The sequence below is a fragment of the Hyla sarda genome, chromosome 2, assembly GCF_029499605.1.
Source record: "Hyla sarda isolate aHylSar1 chromosome 2, aHylSar1.hap1, whole genome shotgun sequence".
Lineage (NCBI taxonomy): Eukaryota > Metazoa > Chordata > Amphibia > Anura > Hylidae > Hyla > Hyla sarda.
The window spans coordinates 282,427,406-282,449,821 of record NC_079190.1 but is presented as its reverse complement, the minus strand read 5'-3'; the positions used below and the strand labels follow the sequence as shown (position 1 = coordinate 282,449,821).

Below are 22,416 nucleotides of genomic sequence, written 5' to 3'. Positions count from 1 at the left end.
TTAGAGATATTTATGGTATATAATTAGAGATTCTATACAGAGTTATACATCTCTATACTGCTATTCTTATTATATAATTTGTAATGTTTTATTAATATTTCTTACACATATAATCAAATCATCTTTGGTGGCACCTGGAGTCGACACCATACCTTTTGCTAATGTTATTTATAGATTTTAACACTAAGGTAAAGGTCAATGGTCTCAAACTGTCCGGGTATTCTGGGAGTTGAAGTTTTGCAACATCTGGAGGGCCACAGTTTGAGACTACTGGTATGGGTGAAATGGTCCTGTTGCTTGGTCTCACTCCAGTATCTACCCCCTGATTCAAACCAAACTACTTTTGTACTTGCAAGGAAACAAACTAGTAGAAAATACATAACCAATCTGCCCCACAAATAGCACAACATGGAGTAGGGACTTTTATAGTGGGATGTGTGCTTGCAATAATCAAAACCTCCATAACTACCGAAGTATAGCTGCATATACTTGCAAATTCTATCTATCCTATAATAATAATAGTGTATCCTGACTGCAGTGGTGGTAATGCCACTACATACCACACCCCCACAAAAGGTGACTAATTTTTGTAATATAATAGTAAATTCAGACATCTGAACATAATTTAAAGGGGTACTCCGGCGCTAAGACATCTAATCCCCTATCCAAAGCATAGGTTATAAGATGCCTGATCGCGGGGGTCTCGACGCAGGGGACCCCCCGTGATCTTTCACATGGCACCTCGCTACCATCAGCCCCCGGAGCATGTTCGCTCCAGGTCTGATGATCGCCAGTCGTCAGACCCGGAACAAACATGCTCCGGGGTCTGATGGTAACGGGGTGCCGCGTGAAAGATCAAGCAAGACCCCCGCGATCAGGCATCTTATCCCCTATCCTTTGGATAGGCGATAAGATGTCTTAGCGCTGGAGTACCCCTTTAACAGATTCTAGTCCTGTATAACTACACTGCTCAAAAAAATAAAAAGGGAACACATACACTGTAACTCCAAGTCAATCACACTTCTGTGAAATCACACTGTCCACTCAGGAAGCAACACTGAGTGACAATCAGTTTCACATGATGTTGTGCAAATGGAACAGACAACAGGTGGAAATTATAGACAATTAGCAAGACACCCCAATAAAGGAGTGGTTCTGCAGGTGAGGACCACAGACCACTTCTCAGTTCCTACGCTTCCTAGCTGATGTTTTGGTCACTTTTGAATGCTGATGGTGCTTTCATTCTAGTGGTAGCATGAGACGGAGTCTAAAACCCACACAAGTGGCTCAGGTAGTGCAGCTTATCCAGGATGGCACATCAATGCGAGCTGTAGCAAGAAGGTTTGCTGTGTCTGTCAGCGTAGTATCCAGAGCATGGAGGCGCTACCAGGAGACAGGCCAGTACATCAGGAAATGTGGAGGAGGCCATAGGAGGGCAACAACCCAGCAGCAGGACCGCTACCTCCACCTTTGTGCAAGGTGGAGCACTGCCAGAGCCCTGCAAAATGACCTCCAGCAGACCACAAATGTGCATGTGTCCACTCAAACGGTCAGAAACAGACTCCATAAGGGTGGTATGAGGGCCCGACATTCACAGGTGGGGGTTGTGCTTACAGCCCAACACCGTGCAGTAAGTTTGGCATTTGCCAGAGAACACAAAGATTGGCAAATTCGCCACTGGCGCCCTGTGTTCCTCACAGATGAAAGCGGGTTCACACTGAGCATGTGACGTGACAGAGTCTGGAAATGCTGTGGAGAACATTCTGCTGCCTGCAACATCCTCCAGCATGACCGGTTTGGTGGTGGGTCAGTAATGGTGTGGGGTGGCATTTTTTGGGGGGGCCGCAGAGCCCTCTATGTGCTTGCCAGAGGTAGCCTGACTGCCATTAGGTACTGAGATGAGAGCCTCAGACCCCTTGTGAGACCACATGTTGGTACAGTTTGCCCTGGGTTCCTCCTAATGCAAGACAATGCTAGACCTCATGTGGCTGGAGTGCGTCAGCAGTTCCTGCAAGAGGAAGGCATCGATGCTATGGACTGGCCCACCCGTTCCCCAGACCTGAATCCGATTGAGCACATCTGGGACATCATGTCTCGCTCCATCCACCAACGTCACATAGCACCACAGACTGTCCAGGAGTTGGCGGATGCTTTAGTCCAGGTCTGGGAGGACATCCCTCAGGAGACCATCCGCCACCTCATCAGGAACATGCCCAGGCATTGTAGGGAGGTCATACGGGCACGTGGAGGCCACACACACTACTGAGCCTCATTTTGACTTGTTTTAAGGACATTTCATCAAAGTTGGATCAGCCTGTAGTGTGGCTTTCCACTTTGATTTTGAGTGTGACTCCATATCCAGACCTCCATGGGTTGATAAATTTAATATCCATTGATAATATTTGTGTGATTTTGTTGTCAACACATTCTACTATGTAAAGATGAAAGTATTTCATATGATTAGTTCATTCATTCAGATCTAGGATAGGTTATCTTAGTGTTCTCTTTATTTTTATTTTTTGAGCAGTGTAAAAGAATAATATCAGCAATCTATTTATAACTACACCACTAGCTTTGTGTAACGAATATTCACAAATAAATTGGATATAATGAAAAGCTTTAGATATCCTAGGAGACAATTTGGAACATGAGCAATCCTTACAAATTCTCTCCAAACAAACATATTTGTACCATCTTTCTTAAACAGTTTTCATGCCATAGACAATGATTGTATATTGTTAGAGTTTTTACATCCAACAATGCCATTGCCCCATTACTATTTGTTTTTATCTCAAAAGACAAGTGTGTATACAGGTGTTCCTGGTTTTACAGCAAGTCCTCATTCAAGCGAATAGGGCTGTATTGCAATCCCTTTACAGTGCTGGATCTCCAGAGGAGAAACCCTTACTGGATTGTTCAATGAAGGCATATCTAATCTGAATTTCAAGCAGTAGTTATATCTTTGGTAGTTAGAGCGCTCTTACATGCAGCACCAGAGGCCATGGCAAGCAGTTATGGTATACAGATGATTGCAGGCTGCTGCCCCTGGACTTGGCACTGTTTGACATGGCAAACCTAGGTGCCACTTGTCAATTCCTGGCTTCAGTCACAGCTGCCTGCTAGAACTACCACCCTTAAAGGGGTACTCCGGTGCTTACACATCTTATCCCCTATCCAAAAGACAGGGGAAAAGATGCCTGATCGCGGGAGTCCCGCAGCTGGGGACGCTGTGATCATGCACGCGGCACCCAGTTTGTAATCAGTCCCCGGAGCGTGTTCGCTCCGGGTCTGATTACGGTCGGCGCTGCGGTCGACCGTAATCAGACCCACAGCGAACACGCTCCGGGGCCTGATTACAAACGGGGTGCCGCGTGCAAGATCACGGGCGTCCCCAGCTGCGGGACTCCCGCGATCAGGCATCTTATCCCCTATCCCTTGGATAGGGGATAAGATGTGTAAGCACCGGAGTACCCCTTTAATCTTCTATAAATGCAAACTTCTGGTTGGACACAAAAAACAAAAAAAAACACTTTAACAAAAATAGGTATTCAAGGTTAATACTCAATGATGGCACTGAAGAAAATACTTTTTATTTAAACTGAAAAAGGATGAATTATAAAAAAAGAGCCTAAAACAAAAAAAACAAACAGTAGTTGGCACAGGCACAAAAAAATTTACACATCAATGACAAGTTATTTAAAAAAGCATCTGTCAACAGACACAGCTCTTATCTGCCAGTTCAGTCTGGCATGTAGGCAATTGAATCTATGAACAATTTCACATATGACTGATCGGCCACTGATCCTGTTAGCTGTTTAGTGGATACAGGTGCCTCAATAGTGCACCTCATCGATAGCCTAGCGTACAGAGCTCTGTCTGGTAACAAATGTCTTGACTTGTAACAAATCCTTTGAAATAATAAAAGTAATTATTTAACTTTCCACAAGATTTTAGGGTAGTATTTTTTTTAATCTGTTTATACCACTCAACAACTGCCTAACAATAAAAGGGTTTTCCCATGGCTGCTAATGGCATACTGCTTATATCACTAGAAAGTAGTGGCAGCTCCTCTTGGTTGTATTTTTCTGTTCAATGGTTGACCTAAAACAAGCCATACACCATCAATAAAATATAAAACACAATGAATGTATGATCAGTGGGTTTCCAACTGCTAAGAACGCTGAGTGGTATAAAAGCATGAAGTTGGCCATGCATAGGTTGTCACTTTTCACTAAATTCACCGGAGATTGGCTGCACAAACTGAACCGATAAGCTAGATGTGTTACTCATGGTGAAAATCAGATCTGTCATTTGACTATGCAGAACTATATAAAAAGCAGTACAGTATGGGGACAGGTCTATTCTCCGATTAACCAAAAACAGTACAGAAAAGTATTGTGCTAACAGGAGTGATCACTGAGTACACCAGACACAAATTATGGAGGAGACTTATCAAAACCTATGAAAAGAGTAGTGCAGTTGCCTATAGCAACCACCAGATTGCTTTTTATTTTTTTACCACAGCTCTTCTACACAGGTTTTAATAAATCTCCCCATACGAGTCTGGTGTATTCTTATGGGAAGAGCTCTAACTGCCACTTATGTATTCATGGGCTGCTTTGTATACCGATACATAACAGCTAGCTGTAAAGGACAACACACAAAAGGCAGGATGAAATTGGGAGGGGAGTGCTCTCCTTATGAATACGTCATGGTCCGAAGACAGCATACAAAATATTACTCTTCCAAGTTTTGTTACACCTTTGTCCTTAAAAAGAACAGTGGGCTTACAGACCAGACGAGGTTTTAATTTTTGAAATAAATATAAAACATTAACATAAGGTGCAGAGTGCAACTCCGTTTAATAAAAGGGAATCAGAAAACTGTCAAGGCTCTGTAGGGGAGGAGGATCTAGACTGCTGTTGGAGATCTGAGTGGAGGGGATAATTCTTCTTCTTCTTCTTCTGTGCCTTCTGGGGAAATAGCTTTTGGAGGAGTTGAAGCAATGTCATCATCTTCAGTTTCTTCTTTTACGCATATAGTGACATCTTCCTGAATTTCCTTATCTGACTCTGTAGTAAATGCCGCAGTGTCTACTGTGTTACCTTTGTCAGGCGGCTCACTACTGCTGCTGCGATCTTCATAGCCACATTTCTGATTTTTCTCTAGGCTCTGACTGCGGCTTCTTGTACCATTACTCTCCACCTCTTTATTACTTTTGCTTCTATCTTTGAATCGACTGTATGTATCATTGTAGCTGCTGTTTCTCTCAGTTTCATTGCTCAGACTCCTGTCTCTGCTTCTCCTGCTAGGTTTCACTCTTCTTTCTGTGCTCTGGCTTCTGTCCCTATCCTCTCTCTCCCTGGTCCCACTTCTATCTCTCCTACCCTTGCTTCTGCTTCTATCCCTATCCTTTCTTTCATTACTATCCATTTTTTCTGTACTGTGGCTTCTTTGTCTCTCCCTGCTCAGACTTCTTTCCCTTTCTCCAAACACCTCTGCTGGACTTCTGTCCTGACTACCATTCTTCTCCCTCTCACTTATGCGATTTCTTTCTTTATTTTTGTAGTCCCTATCTTTGCTTTGACTCCTGTTTTGTCTTTCTTTGCTTGGACTAGCACTCTTATTTTGTTCTGTACTAGGGCTTCGGCTAGCTTTAGTCTTTCTCGGTTTACTAGGACTCCTGCTCCTATTTTTGCTCCTTTTTACTGTACTTTCACTGTAGCTTTGACTTTGTCCCCTCTTCTTCTTGCTTACACTTCTGCTACTTTTACTTGTGCTTCTGTCTTTAGTGCGACTTCTGCTATCCCTTCTTCCCTTGCTAACACTTCTGCTTTGTTTCCTGTCTCCACTGCGACTCCTGCTCCTCCGGGTTCTTCGCCTGCTTCTGCTACGTGATCTGTAAATTTGGAGGAAAATTAATGACACAACACATTCACTACTGTTCCTAAACAGCCAAAATATAATTTTAATTCATAATCACTAACCTTGATCTAGAGTTGGATGATATCAGAGATTTGTGAGGAGATAACAAAATTTAGTTAAGCATTGTGATGGGAAATTTGCCCATGTTATCTGATAAAAAAATAAATAAAAAAAAAACAACTGTACTTGCCTCCCTTGCTCCCCCTGCAGTCTCTATTTTCATGGCAACCAATGTCCATTAAATTACACTAACAGAGGCTGCTGGGTAGCAATGGAGGTAAATACAGGCTTGTTTTATTCTATCAGACAGCCTGGAAAAATTTCTTAAAGAAACAACAAACATTTTGCTGAATTTGTTTTCCATGGGGCAAGCCTTAGCTGCCCTGCCTTGGAGATCCTTCTTTAAATGAGCCCCGCTTTATACACTTTAAAGCATGCTCCAGAACCACTTCCAGTTTGCTAATCACATAAAAGTCTCTCCTGTGTGTTAAACAGAGTAAGTGTTGCCAGCAGAAGGTATCTGAATAGATCGCCTTTGTAACCACAGGTTTTCCCAGGTTTGGCTTTATCTGTGAGTGGGTGGTATTCTGCACTGAGCTGAACAATTTACATAAATTATCATCAAAATATTATGGCATTCAAACTTTGCAGTATTGCTAATATACCAGTACACATTACAGCCTTACCTTGATTTAGAGTGGCTGCTCCTCCATGATCGAGATCTGAGATTTGACCTGATATAGGAAATTAAGATTAATTTTCAAAAGTAAATACAGCATTTATAGTAGTATAAAATACGGGTTTTGTAACACCAGGGTTGTTCACATTTATTAAACTTTTTTTCTTACACATTTAAACTTTTTTTTAGTTCCCATAGGGAGCTATGCCATGCAATCTTTCCATTGCATACACTGTTCAATGTTATGACATAGCATAGCATTGATCGGTGTTCTGTTGCTTCAGCCTGCGGAGGCTGGAGGCATCAGAGGATCACTAATTGGATGGCAAGGAGGCAGGTAAGGGCCCTCACGCCATCCTCTCAGCTGATTGGGAGATCGCAATTAAATTGCAATGGTCCCAATCAGCTCCGCTGAGCTGCCGGGTTTGCTTTACTCTTATTTTATACGCTGCAATCAACTTTGATTGCGCCGTCTAAAGGGGTAATGCTAGGCATCGGCCTGATCGGTGATGCTCGGCATTAACCCTGGGTCTTGGCTGCTGATCGCAGTTGGGACCCACTCGGTTTGAAGCACACTCAGCACGTGAGCGTCCTTTAAACGTTGTAACGGGACCAGGGCGTAAAGATACGCCCCTATTCCTTAAGTACCCGAACACAAGGGTGTACCCATACGCCCTTCATCCTTAGCAGGTTAATAAAGAAATGATCCCTGAAAATCCCACCACTAGGGGTCCCCACACCTACTGGTACACTAACCAGTTGTGCAGCAGCATCAGCTTGTCCATGAGTCATGGACAAGAGATGACTCACCGACAAGGCTGAGTCGGGCTGATCATGACACCGGCAGTGAAAATAAACATGTGTTATCACCGGATGCGTAAATGTCTGAACTAAAAATATAATTTTATTATACCACACTGTCAATGGTGTATATGTAAACATATTTTATTTATTTTTTTTACAAAAAGCGATCAAAAAGTCCCATAAAAATATAACCGATAAATACAGATAAGATCACAGTGCAAAAATGTTTTTTCCCTCTATATGGAAAAAATAAAAAAAAAGGGTATAAGGGGCAGAATAGGACAATTTTAAATATACAAATTTTTATAAGTTAGTAAATTTTTCTTTAAAAAGAAGTAAAACTAAATAAAACCTATATAAATTAGGTACCGTTGTAATTGTATGGACCTACAGAATAAAGATAATGTGTCATTTTAACGGAAAACTGCATTGCATAGAAACGGAAGCCCCCAAAATTTACTAAATAGTTGTTTTTTTCAATTGCACTACACAAATACTTTTTTTTATGGTTTTGCCGTAGATTTTGTGTACAAAAATAAGCCCTCATATGGGTCTTTAGATGGAAAATTGAAAGTATTATGATTTACAGAAGACGAGGAGGAAAAAAGGAGTGTAAAAGTGAAAAATCCCTTTGTCCGTAAGGGGTTAAAAGTGTCAAAAAATTTTTTGGGGGGGGGGGAAATCAGCAAGGGTCTCAGTGCGGAGACCTCCACCAATCATTACTCTCTGGCTTGCAGTGATGACCTTCTAGCTTAACCCAACAGACTTATAATGGGTTGTCTAGTGAAGCAGAACAAAGATGGGAAATTAAGTGCATACGTTTCTACCTGCTTGATGTAATGATCAATGGGGGTCTCAGCACTAAGACCCCGAATAAAACTTTTGATATGTCTCTAACTTATTCAAACGTTTTTTATTTTTTTTTATATAATGACAGGGACACTCGAATAAGTTAAGCCATATTTCAATAAAGTTATCTTGTACTGACTGTGTTACAGCCTGTATTCTAGGCCACAGATTAATTCATTAGATTATTTCTCCTGATCAATGTAGCACCATTAGATTAGCATCGCTTAGCACGTTTACCTTGAACGGCTGCGTGAGGAAGAGCGTTTGACCCAGGACCCAGCCCTATCCTCCACAAGACGGATCTTTCGACCATTGATCTCTTTGCCATCCAGTCTTTCTAGTGCTCTTTTGAGATCAGAGTATGAACGGAATTCTATGACTCCTTGATTTGGTCGTAGGTGGTGAGCATCAGAAAAAGTGACCTCCCCCACTTGACTCATAAAGTCCTAAAAAGGGAAAGTGGTGAACAAAAACATCAGGAAAACTGTACAAACTACATACAACATATCTGCCGTTACTAAATACTTGATGGATGGAATATTATACAAATATTGGAGCAGATTTTCTATTGCAGGATTCTATCTCGTTTCACTAGTGGGCATGGATTTGAGGTATAACGGCAATGGGACTTGAATTAAAGTGGTATTCCAGGCCAAAACTTTTTTTTATATATCAACTGGCTCCGGAAAGTTAAACAGATTTGTAAATTACTTCTATTAAAACATCTTAATCCTTCCAATAGTTATTAGCTTCTGAAGTTGAGTTGTTGTTTTCTGTCTAACTGCTCTCTGATGACTCGCGTCCCGGGAGCTGTGCAGTTCCTAAGGGGATATTCTCCCATCATGCACAGCTCCCGGGACGTGACATCATCATTGAGCAGTTAGACAGAAAACTTCAGAAGCTAATAACTATTGGAAGGATTAAGATTTTTTAATAGAAGTCATTTACAAATCTGTTTAACTTTCCAGAGCCAGTTGATATATATAAAAAAAGGTTTTGCCTGGAATACCCCTTTAAGTTGCGATGACCCCAAAATTCTGAAGCACATTAAGCAAACTAACAGATTTATTATAGTGCCTCGGGCTGTTTAACAAACTGGTGCATCTTCAGACACTTTTGGTCCAAATTTAGACCACCTGTTGGTGGTCTCAAATTGGACCAAAAGTGTCTGAAGATGCACCAATTTGTTAAACACCCCAAGACACTGTAATAAATCTGTGCATTCTTAGGTTGTGTATTATTAGACAGTTTTAGGAAATCTGCCCCATTGTGTCTAAGTGATGTTCTTCTAATACAAGAGGATTTGTACAAAATTCACAAATATATAAAATGCTTTAAACTAAGGAGACTGTACTTGGCTTTGTTTGGAAGTCCCATACAGTCAATAAAGGTTCTGTTCCATTCATCTTGGAGACCAAAGATAAGAATCTCCATTCCTGTTCATGGGGTCCCAGAGATTGGATTTACAGGCGATGGGGGAGATTTATCAAAACCTGTCCAGAGGAAAAGTTGCTAGGTTTCCTATAGAAACCAATCAGATCACTTCTTTCATTTTGCAGAGGCCTTTTTAAAAATGAAAGAAGTGATCTGATTGGTTGCTATGGGCAACTCAGCAATTTTTCCTTTAGTCAGGTTTTGATAAATCTCCCCCGATAACTTTAAATGTTGGAATAACTGCTTTAATACCAGAGTAAATAAGCCTCAGATTAGTTTTAGGTGACTATAAAGCAATCGTGAAGCGTTGTTTTGTCATCATGGCAGCTATAATCATTGTGAAATAGAAGTTTGCAAAATAAAATAAGAGTACACTGCAATTCATTAGAATTGCAGGCTACTGTAAAATTGATTGAACGATTGCTTGCACAAGTGCCCTTAGATTACTTAAAATGTAGGAAAATAAACTAAAACAAGTTCCCCTAGAGTAAAAATATGTACTGCCACTCCTCCCATCTTCTACCTAAAAAATTTATAAATGTATATGTATATATATATATATATATATACATACATATATACATACACACACACACACAAACATAAAAAAGGACGAAAAAACACCCCACTAAAACGGTCGTCATTATCGATTATATATTATATATATAGTTTAATGGTTTTTATTTTTTACAAGTAAAAACCATAACAAAAACTACAAAAGTTTTATATCACTGTAATCATACTGACTCGCAGAATAAAATATGTAGTTTCTGTCTGTACCATCATATGCTTTTATGACAGTAAATTAATGCCTGTGCATGTAATGGTTTATCCCAACTGTCACAAGGAATCCTACCTTTAAGTCTTGACAACTACACCGTGTAGACAGATTTTCCACCCTTAGGCGATACATTGTGCGAACTGGAGGTCCAAACTTGTCACCAGCACTTTTGCGGTACCCAAAGCCATCTAAGACACAGGAAAAGAATCAGTGGTAGTAATAAGAACAGGCAAACATTTTTACAAGCTCCCGTCTAAGGCTGGGTTCACATCAGTATAATTTCTGTTACTCCTTTCCATTGAAAAGCTGAAATTAAACTGAAGTTAATGGTTCCCATTAGGGATCAACCGATTATCGGTATGGCCGATAATCACGATTTTGGGCATTATCGGTATCGGCAATTACCTTGCTGATAAGCCGATAATGCCCCGCCCCCACCGCACCGCGACCGCCCCCCGTAGTGCTGGGCGGTATACCGGTATGGATTTTTGCCCATACCGCTATACCGGTCGGGCCCCTCCCCCACCCTCAAAGTCAATAAAAAAAATAGTAACTTACCCGTAATGGGGGTGGTCCGGGCCATCCATCCTGTAGTGTCCGGCGGCATTCCGGGTGGCGGGTGCAACGGTCCGGGCTGTCCTTCTCCGGGGGTCCTCTTCTCCACTCCGGGCAGGCTCCGGCCTAGTACGCTGCATAGACGGCGCTACGCCGTGACGTCAGGTGCGTCGCTGCGCACGGGCGTCACTGCGCAGCGGCGTCTATGCAGTGTACTAGGCCGGAGCCTGCCCGGAGTGGAGAAGAGGACCCCCGGAGAAGGACAGCCCGGACCGGTGCACCGTCCACCCGGAATGCCGCCGGACACTACAGGAAGGGAGGATTGATGGCCTGGACCACCCTGACAGGTAGGGGGAGAGAAGCGGGTGGTGGTGGTGGCGGCCTATGGCACCGCAAAAAGTGCCCGCTTTAAATCAATGCTCTGCAGCGGTGTCGAGGGGGGATAAATAGCCGATAACTTATACCGGAATATCGGTATAAGTTATCGGCTATCGGCCCTAACCTCCACCGATTATCGGTATCGGCCCTAAAAAAAACGATATCGGTCGATCCCTAGTTCCCATTCATTTCAATGGGTGATTTTTTCATCTCCACTATCCTTAGTTGTCATCAGTTCTGTGTAATTTCAGTTATTTTAACAGGAAAAAAATACCTGCAGACTTTTATTAAAATATAAACCTAGGATAGTATAGCAGTAACACCAAAAGGGCCATCTAGCCTACCTAAAATAAAACGCTTCAGAAAATAATAATAAAAAACAAACAAAAAAAAGCATAAGCATACTTACTGTGTAAACCCCTCCTTGGTGCACGTGTGTGTTCCACAATGACGCGCTCGCCACATAGGTCTCTTCCATTCATTTCGTACACAGCATCATCAGCATCGCGGACATCTTCAAACTCCACAAAGCCATAGCTTGAACACAAAAAGATTGTACATTTCATAAAGATTTGACCATGCACAAATCCCTGACTACTCAATAGATAGTGGCCGACATTTATCATTGCCTTTAGACTGTTTTTTGTGTCTAGAAAAGGTGCAAAAAAAAGGTGCAGGCAGGGTTTATTTGTGCCTTTTTGTTTACACATTTCTGCTGATTTTGAGTTGCAATCCACTGATTTTGGCACTACACATAATATGGAAGGGTTTTATCAACTGTGCCTTTTTGTGAAAAGGCGCAAAAAAAGCGCAAAGCCACTGAAAAGTCTCTAACTACACCAGCCCAGACTTCGCTTTTTGGTGTATGTGAAGAGAGAAATTTCTGTAAAATTTATTAAATGCTCTGTGACCAAATAAATTTGGTTCATCTAAACATTATCAGCACACAAAAAAGGTGTAAAAAAAATGCTTCACTTACACCTACAATGATAAATGCCGGCCAATATTTTTGGGAGTTTAGACAGAAACAGCCCCAATCATCATGGGGGGAGATTTATCAAAACCTGTGCAAAGGAAAAGTTGCCAAGTTGCCTATAGAAACCAATCAGATCGCTTCTTTAATTTGTAACAAGGCCTCTGCAAAATGAAAGAAGCGATCTGATTGGTTGCTATGGGCAACTAGGCAACTTTTCCTTTGTACGGGTTTTGATAAATCTTCCCCCATATAACTATGAGGCTGAATGGCTCTTCCATACAGGAGAAATCATCCCCAGTCTGTGATGTTCCCCCCACCCTTATCCCCAGCCTGTGCAGTCTGTCCCCCTTCACACATAGAAATCATCCCCAGTCTGTGATGTCCCCCCCACCCTTATCCCCAGCCTGTGCAGTATGTCCCCCTTCACACATAGAAATCATCCCGTCTGTGATGTTCCCCCCCACCCTTATCCCCCGCCCATGCAGTATGTCCCCTTCACACATAGAAATCATCCCCAGCCTGTGATGTCCCTCCCCTTATCCCCAGCCCGAGCAGTATGTCCCCCTTCACACATAGAAATCATTAGGGAGGGGAGATGAGGAGCCGTGTACGTCCTCTCTCCCCAGCTCTGCCTTCTTTCTCCCGTGCAGACCTGCATCCTCTGGGAGGGGGGAGATGAGGGGCATGGCTTCTTTCTCCCGTGCAGACCTGCGTCCTCTGCTCTGCCTCCGCTCCGCTCCACCCAGCTATAGCTTCGAAAACCATCGGAGAGCTGAGGGGAGGAGCGGTCACAAGTCTGCACGGGCCGCAAGTTTCCACCTCACACCGGCGGAGCGCATCAAAAGGCATCCATGGCGAACTATGGCCCCGTGCCCACAGAGGGGTCTCGGCGTGCCACCTGTGGCACGCCATCACTGCTTTAGGGTGTGGCATCATTGCTGGTACATCACTCCCTCTGCTTTTATAACCACTCCTACTTTGTATCACCGTGTGTACACAACAATGAAGACCAATAAAATACTGACAGGGGAACCAGGGAAGTGTTCCTCCGCAGCATAAATATGTTTTAAACATTCTTAATATAATCTGAAGCAAAATCTATGAACATAAGAACTTGTTTGTGGATTTATATTTTTCAGTGAAGGCAATAACAAAACTACTTTTTCAGCAAGACAAATTGACATTTTGTTAAAAACCATTTACTATTGTGAGAAATTCCACAACAGACTGAAAAATCCGACCAGCGCTAGAACCCACCAGGGGTGCGATGGTATTCCAGTGGGGAAGATGGCGACAGGACACGCTAGGGCTCTTGTGTCTTTGCCCAGGTACAGGTGTCCTAGGATGAACACTGGCCTCTAGAGACCCTGTCAGTGGCCACTGGAGGCCAGGAGCATCTATTCTGCTGGAAGTGATGTCATTGTGCATGTTCACTGGGCTCTAGTGGCTAAAGGAAGAAGCTGCCTGTGGCCTAGAAGCAGAAGATGATGCTGGTGACTGTGACGGAGCCGAGGTAAGTATGTTTTTTTAATTTTTTTTGCTTAAATATTCAGGGGTACTTCTACCTACAAAAGGTAGGCCAACTGCACAGGGTCCTACATACAGGGTGCAAACTACCCTCAGCAAAAATTTTCTTAACCTCTGGATATGTCTACACAACAGATTTCAGCTATTTATGTGTGTTGACTATATACCGTAGTTTTAAATCCGATTGGAACTTAGTCTAACATGGTACCTATTCAAATAAATGACTGTGTCTTACCGCTAGAAACATACACTCCACTTTTGTCCAAAAATGACACTTTTGTCCAAAAAAGGTGTGAACTCAGCCTTAGGGCAAGTTCATAAGACAGTTTCCCTGCTGCGAGTTACGCTACCATTCACTTGTATGGGTCCATGGACAGTCCGCAATAGTGATAGATTTTCAGATTACCAGTGAACCCCTTGAAAAGAATGGTAGCATAACTCGCAGCGGGAAACCCTCTGCTAATTACGAGCATGTGAACATACCTTAAGGGCTTGTTCACACAAGCGAATTTCGTTTTAAAACTTGCAGGGGGTTTTCCGCTGTGAGTTTGAAATGGAAGGGCTCTCCACAAGCTTTACTTCAATGGGGCCTGATGCAGATTTTCTGCAGCAGAGATTCTGCTGCTGAAAATCATCTGTGAACAGCCTGCTGCAAGCCCTTTCAAACTTGCAATGGAAAACCCACTGCGACTTTGAAGCGAATTCCACTCATGTGAACGAGGCTTAAGGGTAAGTTCACCTGTGTGTATTTCTGCTGCAGATCTGCTACATTTTTAACGTAATATGCAAGGTTGAAAAAAAACAAGAGTCCATCGAGTGCAACCTAAAACCCTATAATTGCTCCATGACAGAGGACAAATTCCTTCCCGACCACAATATGGCAATCAGAATAAATCCCTGGATCAATGTTCTATCCCCATAAATCTAATATCCATAACCTCTGTTATTGCTCTCTAGAATAACATCCAGGCCCCCCTTCAACTTGTTTATTGAGTTAGACATCACAACATCATGTGGCAGAGAGTTCCATAGTCTTACTGCTCTTACAGTAAAGAATCTCTGTCTGTCATGATGGTGAAACCTTCCTTTCTCTAGACATAGAGGATGCCCCCTTATCATGGCTACCAGCCTAGGTATGAAAAAGATCACTAGAAAGATCTCTGAACTGTTCATTCATATATCTGTACATTGTGATCAAATCTCCCCTAAGATGCCTTTTCTCCATACTAAAGAACCTCAAGTTTGATCACCGGTCTTGGTACTGTAATCCTCCCATCCCATCAATTATCTTTATCGCCCTCCTCTGCACCCTCTCCAGTTCAGCCATGTATGTGCCCAGAATTGGACAAAATACTCCATATGTCATATGACTAGTGATTTATACAGGGGCAAAACTATATCCTTGTCACTTGCCTCTATGCATCTCATCCCATCATTTTGTTAGCCTTGGCAGCCAATGCCTGGCACTGATTGCTAAAGTCGAATTTACCGCCCACCAGTCTTTTTCGGTAGAAGTTTGACCTAATGTCTTATTATTTAGTACACAAATGTACATTTTGTTGTTACGGCCCAAGTGCAAAACCTTATATTTGTCCACATTAACCCCTTAAGGACTCGGGGTTTTTCAGTTTTTGCACTTTCGTTTTTTCCTCCTTACCTTTTAAAAGTCATAACCCTTTAAATTTTCCACCTAAAAATCCATATTATGGCTTATTTTTTGCGTCACCAATTCTACTTTGCAGTGACAGTCATTTTACCCAAAAATTCACGGCGAAACGGGAACAAAAATCATTGTGCGACAAAATCGAAGAAAAAATGCCATTTTGTAACTTTTGGGGGCTTCCGTTTCTACGCAGTGCATATTTAGGTAAAAATGACACCTTATTATTCTGTAGGTCCATAAAATTAAAATGATACCCTACTTATGTAGGTTTGATTTTGTCGTACTTCTGGAAAAAATCATTACTACATGCAGGAAAATTTATACGTTTAAAAATGTCATCTTCTGACCCCTATAACTTTTTTTCCACGTAAAGGGCAGTATGAGGACTAATTTTTTGCGCCGTGATCTGAAATTTTTATTGGTATGATTTTTGTCTTGATCGGACTTTTTGATGAATTTTTATTCATTTTTTAATGGTATAAAAAGTGACCAAAAATACGCTTTTTTGGACTTTGGAATTTTTTTGCGCGTACGCCATTGACCATGCGGTTTAATTAATGATATATTTTTATAGTTCGGACATTTACGCACGCGGCGATACCACATATGTTTATTTTTTTTATTTATACTGTTCTATTTTTTTTTTTATGGGGAAATGGGTGATTCAGCCTTTTATTAGGGAAGGGGTTAAATGACCTTTATTAACACTTTTTTTTAAACTTTTTTTTGCAGTGTTATAGGTCCCATAGGGACCTATAACACTGCACACACTGATCTCTCATCCTGATCACAGGCGTGTATTAACACGCCTGTGATCAGTGTTATCGGCGCTTGACTGCTCCTGCCTGGATCTCAGGTACAGAGCAGTCATTCGTCAATCGGACACAGAGGAGGCAGGTAAGGGCCCTCCCGGTGTCCTGTAAGCTGTTCTGGACACCGCGATTTCACCGCGGCGGTCCCGAACAGCCCGACTGACTAGCCAGGATAGTTTCACTTTCACTTCAGAAGTGGCGGTCAGCTTTGACCGCCGCTTCTAAAGGGTTAATACCGCACATTGCCGTGATCGGCGATGTGTGGTATTAGCCATGGGTCCCAGCCGTTGATGAGCGCCTGGACCGATGCGATGTGATGCGGGGTCGCAGCGCGACCCCGCTTCATATGGCGGGAGCCGGCGCAGGACATAAATATACGTCCTGCGTCGTTAAGGGGTTAAACTTAATTTGCCATAGCTGTGCCTAAGCCTCCAGCTTCCCCAGATCCCTCTGTAATATTATGTTATCATCATCTGTGGTGATCACCCTACCCAGTTTGGTGTCATCTGCAAATTTAGAAATTCTACTATGTAATCCCTGTACAAGGTCATTAATAAACATATTGAAAAGAAGTTGACCCAGTACTGACCCCTGTGGTACCTCACTAGTAACTGTCACCCAACCAGAGTAAGTTCCATTGATCCCCACCCTCTGCTTCCTGCAACTGAGCCAGTTGCTAACTCATTTACATATGTCCTCCCCCAGTCCCAGCATCCTCATTTTAAGTATGTGAAAAATCAAGATATACCGTATATAACATCCACAGCTTCACCCCGGTCCAATCTATAACTGACCTCTTCATAGAAGCTGATCAGATTAGTCTGACAGGGCCGATCCCGCATTAACCCATGTTGGTGCTGTGTCAGATGGTACTTTTCATTAAGATATTCCAGAATAGCATCTCTCAGAAACCCTCAAAAATCTCACCCACAACAAATGTTAAACTTATAGGCTTATAGTTCCCTGGATCCACTTTTGGCCCCTTTTTGAATATTGGTACCACATTTGCTAAGCGCCAGTCCTGTGGAAGAATCCCTGTTATTATAGAATCTTTAAATATAAGGAATAAGGGTCTGTCTAGCATGGTACTTAATTCCTGCAAAAACCTGGGATGGATGCCATCTGGGCCCTGGTGATTTGTGTGTTTTTATGTTACTAAGGCGACACCACACTTTTTCTTGGTTTAAAAAGGTGAGATTTGCAGTAGAATTTTCTTTGTTCCCTCCCGTTTTCTGACATTGGATTTTCCTTTGTAAATACAGAAGAAGTCATTTAGTAGATTGGCCTTTTTCTCATCCTCCTCCACAATTACACCCAGATTATTTCTTAAGGGACCAACATTTTCAGTTTTAAATTTCTTATTATCTATGCAGGTGAAGAATATTTTGGGGTTCGTTTTACTTTCTATGGCAATTCTTCTCTTTGCTGCAATTTTTTTATTTATTTATTTTTTTACACATTTTATTTCTTAACTTATAATTCATTAATGTTTCCCCACTTCTCGTTTTTAGTCTTAATGATTTCCTCTTATCTATTGTTAACTGTTTTGGTTAGTCAAATTGGTTTTCTCCCATTTCTAGCCCTTTTACTCCAGTAAGGTATATGTCGTTCACAATATCTATTTAGGATGCTCTTAAAAGTGTCCCAATTAGCTTGTGTACTTTTAATACTGGCACGGTCCCAATCTATGTCACTGAGGTCCTCTCTTAGTTGTTGAAAATTGGCCTTCCTAAAGTTTAATGTTTTGTAGCCCCACTGGAAGACATTTTCTTTAAGGATAAATGAAAACTTATTATGTTGTTGTCAATATTACTATGATGACCCCCTGCCTCTACCTCAGATACTTCGGCCTAGTGCCTGGCGGTATACCGGTTCATGCCAAATACCGAATTTTTTTTCCTGCACGATATGAATTTTTCCCATACGGCAATACCAATTGGGCCCCCCCTCAAATGAATTAATTATCAGCCGCAGCGCGCTGTCCCCGGCTGGCGCTGGAAATCTGTACTGTACTACATATTCCTGTGGGGGGGGGGGGGGGGGGGGTGCAAAAATAGACAAAATAAACTTTAACTCGCCTTCCTACGTTCCCCTGTTGCTCCTCCTGTTGCCTCACGCTGGGGATGGGAACATCACAGAGCCATCGGCCTATCGCCGGCTGCAGCAATGTCCCGCCTCGGTCCGTGACAGGCTGAGCACACTGTCATGTAAGGAGCCGGCCAGGCTGAAAAACCCCGGGGGGGTTTGTCCTATTTGTCCTATAAGTAAGTTTTCCACTGTATGTTATACTTTGTGTCTTATAATTTTAGATACCCACTGACTGTAATTGGTAGCAAAATCTGCTACAGCAGATATCCAGCAGAAAAAATGCACGTGTGAACTGACCTTAAGGGTACGTTCACACGAAAAGGATCTGCTGCATATTTGCATCAAAGTAGCAAAATCAGCTGCACATAATATGCAGCTGATCCTGTACATGTGAACATACCTTAAGGTAAGGGTGACACATGACATCATTTTTTCTGGAAAAATGCTGCCCCCAGATGAAAGCTGGGAGTCAATAGGGAAATAAGAAACACATGGCGTTTTTTGTCCAAGGCAGTTTTTGGGTTACAGGCAGACTTCCTATGACGCAGCGTGCGGTAGCAATGGTGTCTGCTCACCTACTTTTGTGGCGTTTTTCCCTCCCAGAGATTTCCATAGGTTTTAAAATGCATGTGTAAACGTGTGAATTTTATGGTGTTTTTTCCCCCTCACATTAAATGGGCACTGTCAGATATAAAAAAAATGTATATGTTGTACATCTTGTTGTACATTAAATGGGCACTGTCACCAACTTTATTTTTTGATATGTTGTAGTACTTATGTACTACAACATATCTGTAATATATTTTCATTATTTATTTTTTCTTTATCAGGGTGATTTTTACGTTTGAAATCCGGCCACTAGGGGTCTCCCTCCTAGTGGCCGGCTGCAGCACGGTGTGACGTCACTCCTGAATTCGGACTGATTGCGGCCGGACAATCAGTCCTAATTCATTTACACTGCGCTCGCTCCCTGCTTGTCAATCAGACAGGCGGGAGCGAGCGCATTGGCTCCCGGCCACTGTCTCCCGCACATGTTGTCGCCGCCGCTGCCCATGCACGCCCACTGCCGGACTCTGCAGTATCAGTAAGGAGAGCGGGGTTCCGAGTTTCTGAACGGAGTGCGGGATTAGCGGTGTGACGGAGGGAATGGGGAGGGGGTGGTGGATTAGCAGTGTGACGGAGGGAACGGGCGTAGCGCCGCATGGCACTAACTTATAGTTGATCTACACAGGGTGCCTCCAGCTGTTTCACTACTACAACTCCCAGCATGCCCTGACAGCCAATAGATGTCAGGGCAAGCTGGGAGTTGTAGTGGTGAAACAGCTGGAGGCACCCTGTGTAGATGAACTAAGGGCGGAAGTCCCCTCCGGCAGGCATCAGTGACGTGGTGCCTGCTGGGGAAGTCTGCCTGGTAGTAAGCACACTACCAGGCAGACAAAAAGTTATTTTCAATATAGTAAAAAAAAAAAAAAAAGCAGGGAGGGTGTTAGGGATAGATGGGCAATAGGCAGGGACAGAAAAAAAATATAGGATGGTTGGAGCTACCCTTTAACCTTTCGAATATACTTCATAAGAAAATGTTATTTCCTTTTTATAGAAATCATGGCTTATAAAATCATGGCTTTGTCCAAGCTAAAGCACAGGCATGAACAAAGTCCAGTAAGTGAGGGTGGGCTAGTACTCCTCTGTGCTCTCTCCTGTCTGATAGTACTCCTTGGTGCTCTCTCCTGTGTGATAGCACTCCTCTGTGCTCTCTCCTGTCTGATAGTACTCCTCTGTGCTCTCTCCTGTCTGATAGCACTCCTCTGTGCTCTCTCCTGTCTGATAGGACTCCTCTGTGCTCTCTCCTGTCTGATAGCACTCCTCTGTGCTCTCTCCTGTCTGATAGCACTCCTCTGTGTTCTCTCCTGTCTGATAGCACTCCTCTGTGCTCTCCCCTGTCTGATAGCACTCCTCTGTGCTCTCCCCTGTCTGATAGCACTCCTCTGTGCTCTCCCCTGTCTGATAGCACTCCTCTGTGCTCTCTCCTGTCTGATAGCACTCCTCTGTGCTCTCTCCTGTCTGATAGCACTCCTCTGTGCTCTCTCCTGTCTGATAGCACTCCTCTGTGCTCTCTCCTATCTGATAGCACTCCTCTGTGCTCTCTCCTGTCTGATAGCACTCCTCTGTGCTCTCTCCTGTCTGATAGGACTCCTCTGTGCTCTCTCCTGTCTGATAGGACTCCTCTGTGCTCTCTCCTGTCTGATAGCACTCCTGTCTGATAGCACTCCTCTGTGCTCTCTCCTGTCTGATAGCACTCCTCTGTGCTCTCTCCTGTCTGATAGGACTCCTCTGTGCTCTCTCCTGTCTGATAGCACTCCTCTGTGCTCTCTCCTGTCTGATAGCACTCCTCTGTGCTCTCTCCGGTCTGATATCAGACAGGAGAGAGCACAGAGGAGTGCTCACTTAACCCTTATCCGCAGTTGTCTAGGGCTGCAGGTCTCCTTTAAGGGAAAATGCATCAAAACCTGTGGAGAGGAAAAGTTAAGCAGTTGCCCATAGCAACCAGATTGCTTCTTTCATTTTTCAGAGGCCTTTTCAAAAATGAAACAAGCGAGCTGATTGGTTGCTATGGGAAACTGTTCAACTTTTCCAATGCACAGATTTTGATAACTCTCCGCCACTGTTCAATAGAAATCCTTAAATTGCATGCACAATTACACAATATTTTGGTGTTTGTGTTTTCACTATTGCAAAACTACAACTCCCAGCATGCCAGGAGTTTTAGTTTTGCAACAGCTGGAGGCACACTGGTTGGAAAACACTGCACTAAGTACATGTGAAGCATTCGCACATCCTCCATGTTTTCCTATGAGTGTAGATGGCATCGGGGCATTGTTGCACACGTCCTTCTACCATCATTCACCACTACCGACTGCCAGAACTTGTGGAGCACTAGTATACCATGCGGTGCCCACACATAAGAATCCATTATGGCCCATGGTGGTACCAGAAGAAGGCGGCAGATATGCTAGCTCCAATCAGAGCCTTCTTGGGCACCTGACCACTCACCCATTCTTTAGATCCACCTCCAAAATCTTTCCGAAGCCCTTGAAGAAGCGCTCCACATCACTCTCCCTGGCGCGATGACTGAGCCGCCCGATGTAGATCCTCGGCATCGCCGATGATCGCGACATAACGCCCGGTATACAGCGTCAAAGCTGTCACCAGACACTCATTACCTTACATACGGCGCTAAGAGCGCAGGCGCAGGACAGGTCGGTAACGGCACGATTGTTGACTAGCGTATGGAACGCAAATCCTACGTGATGACGTAGTTCCGGGGGCGGCGCCAGCTGTGCGCGTCATTGCAAATATGGCTGTCAATATGAACGTGGGTGAAGTGGTGGAGGCGCTGAAAATACTACTAACACCTAGAGGTTAGTACAGACCGAGAAAAGCGGCCTATAGTGCCGGGCAGGGGCAGGACTGTAGGTCCCTGCATGCAGCAGAGTGTGCTGGGACTTGTAGTGCTACAGAAGCTTAGGGCTTCCACTATGCTCAGAATAAACAGTACATTAAAGTGGCTGTAAGTGTATGACTGGACCTACCGTTGCCATGTATTCTGTCACTTATTACCTCATAACCCCATTACGTAAGATCAATGAGGGAAATTTATCAAAACCTGTGTAGAGGAAGAGTGGTGTAGTTGCCCATGGCAACCAATCATATTGCTGCTTTCATTTTTCACAGGTCCCTTTAAGAATGAAAGAAGCAATTTGATTGGTTGCCACGGTGAACAGCACCACTCTTTCTCTACACAGGTTTTGATAAATCATCCCCCATAGATCTATTTTTTTCATTGAGGTCTTGTCTAATGTCTTCTGCCCTCATACAGTGGTCCCTCAAGTTACAATATTAATTGGTTCCGGGACGACCATTGTATGTTGAAACCATTGTATGTTG

The 22,416-nt window shown here is 43.2% G+C and overlaps 2 protein-coding genes across 3 annotated transcripts in view; one reads left to right on the top strand and one right to left on the bottom strand.

Moving 5' to 3' along the window:
- Positions 1-3,568: 3,568 nt before the first annotated feature.
- SRSF4 (serine and arginine rich splicing factor 4) lies at positions 3,569-21,776 on the bottom strand. 2 transcript variants are annotated; one of them, XM_056557248.1, is made up of 6 exons: positions 21,523-21,776; positions 11,815-11,942; positions 10,548-10,660; positions 8,495-8,703; positions 6,612-6,659; positions 3,569-5,899 (listed from the first exon to the last, which is right to left on the bottom strand). In XM_056557248.1, the coding sequence occupies exons 1-6, from the start codon at positions 21,645-21,647 to the stop codon at positions 4,912-4,914; spliced, it is 1,611 nt and encodes a 536-aa protein (XP_056413223.1). In that variant the 5' UTR covers positions 21,648-21,776; the 3' UTR covers positions 3,569-4,911. The 2 variants fall into 2 exon arrangements, with proteins under 2 accessions (XP_056413223.1, XP_056413224.1); XM_056557249.1 differs by having other exon boundaries at positions 21,693-21,768.
- The window catches only part of TANGO6 (transport and golgi organization 6 homolog), a 48,051-nt gene continuing 47,325 nt past the window's right edge, over positions 21,691-22,416 (top strand). The window contains exon 1 of the mRNA XM_056557247.1: positions 21,691-21,890. Within this exon, the coding sequence (XP_056413222.1) occupies positions 21,827-21,890 (64 nt within the window). The 5' untranslated portion in view covers positions 21,691-21,826. The remainder of the gene's footprint in view (positions 21,891-22,416) is intronic.

Excerpts from the sequence above, each read along its gene's own strand:
- SRSF4 (XM_056557248.1), bottom strand. The coding sequence starts at position 21,647 with ATGTCGCGATCATCGGCGATGCCGAGGATCTACATCGGGCGGCTCAGT. Across the intron at positions 10,661-11,814 it reads ACCAAGGAGGGGTTTACACA|ATGGCTTTGGGTACCGCAAA; the intron begins GTAAGTATGCTT and ends CCTGTGTCTTAG. Across the intron at positions 8,704-10,547 it reads GTAGTTGTCAAGACTTAAAG|GACTTTATGAGTCAAGTGGG; the intron begins GTAGGATTCCTT and ends TTCCCTTTTTAG.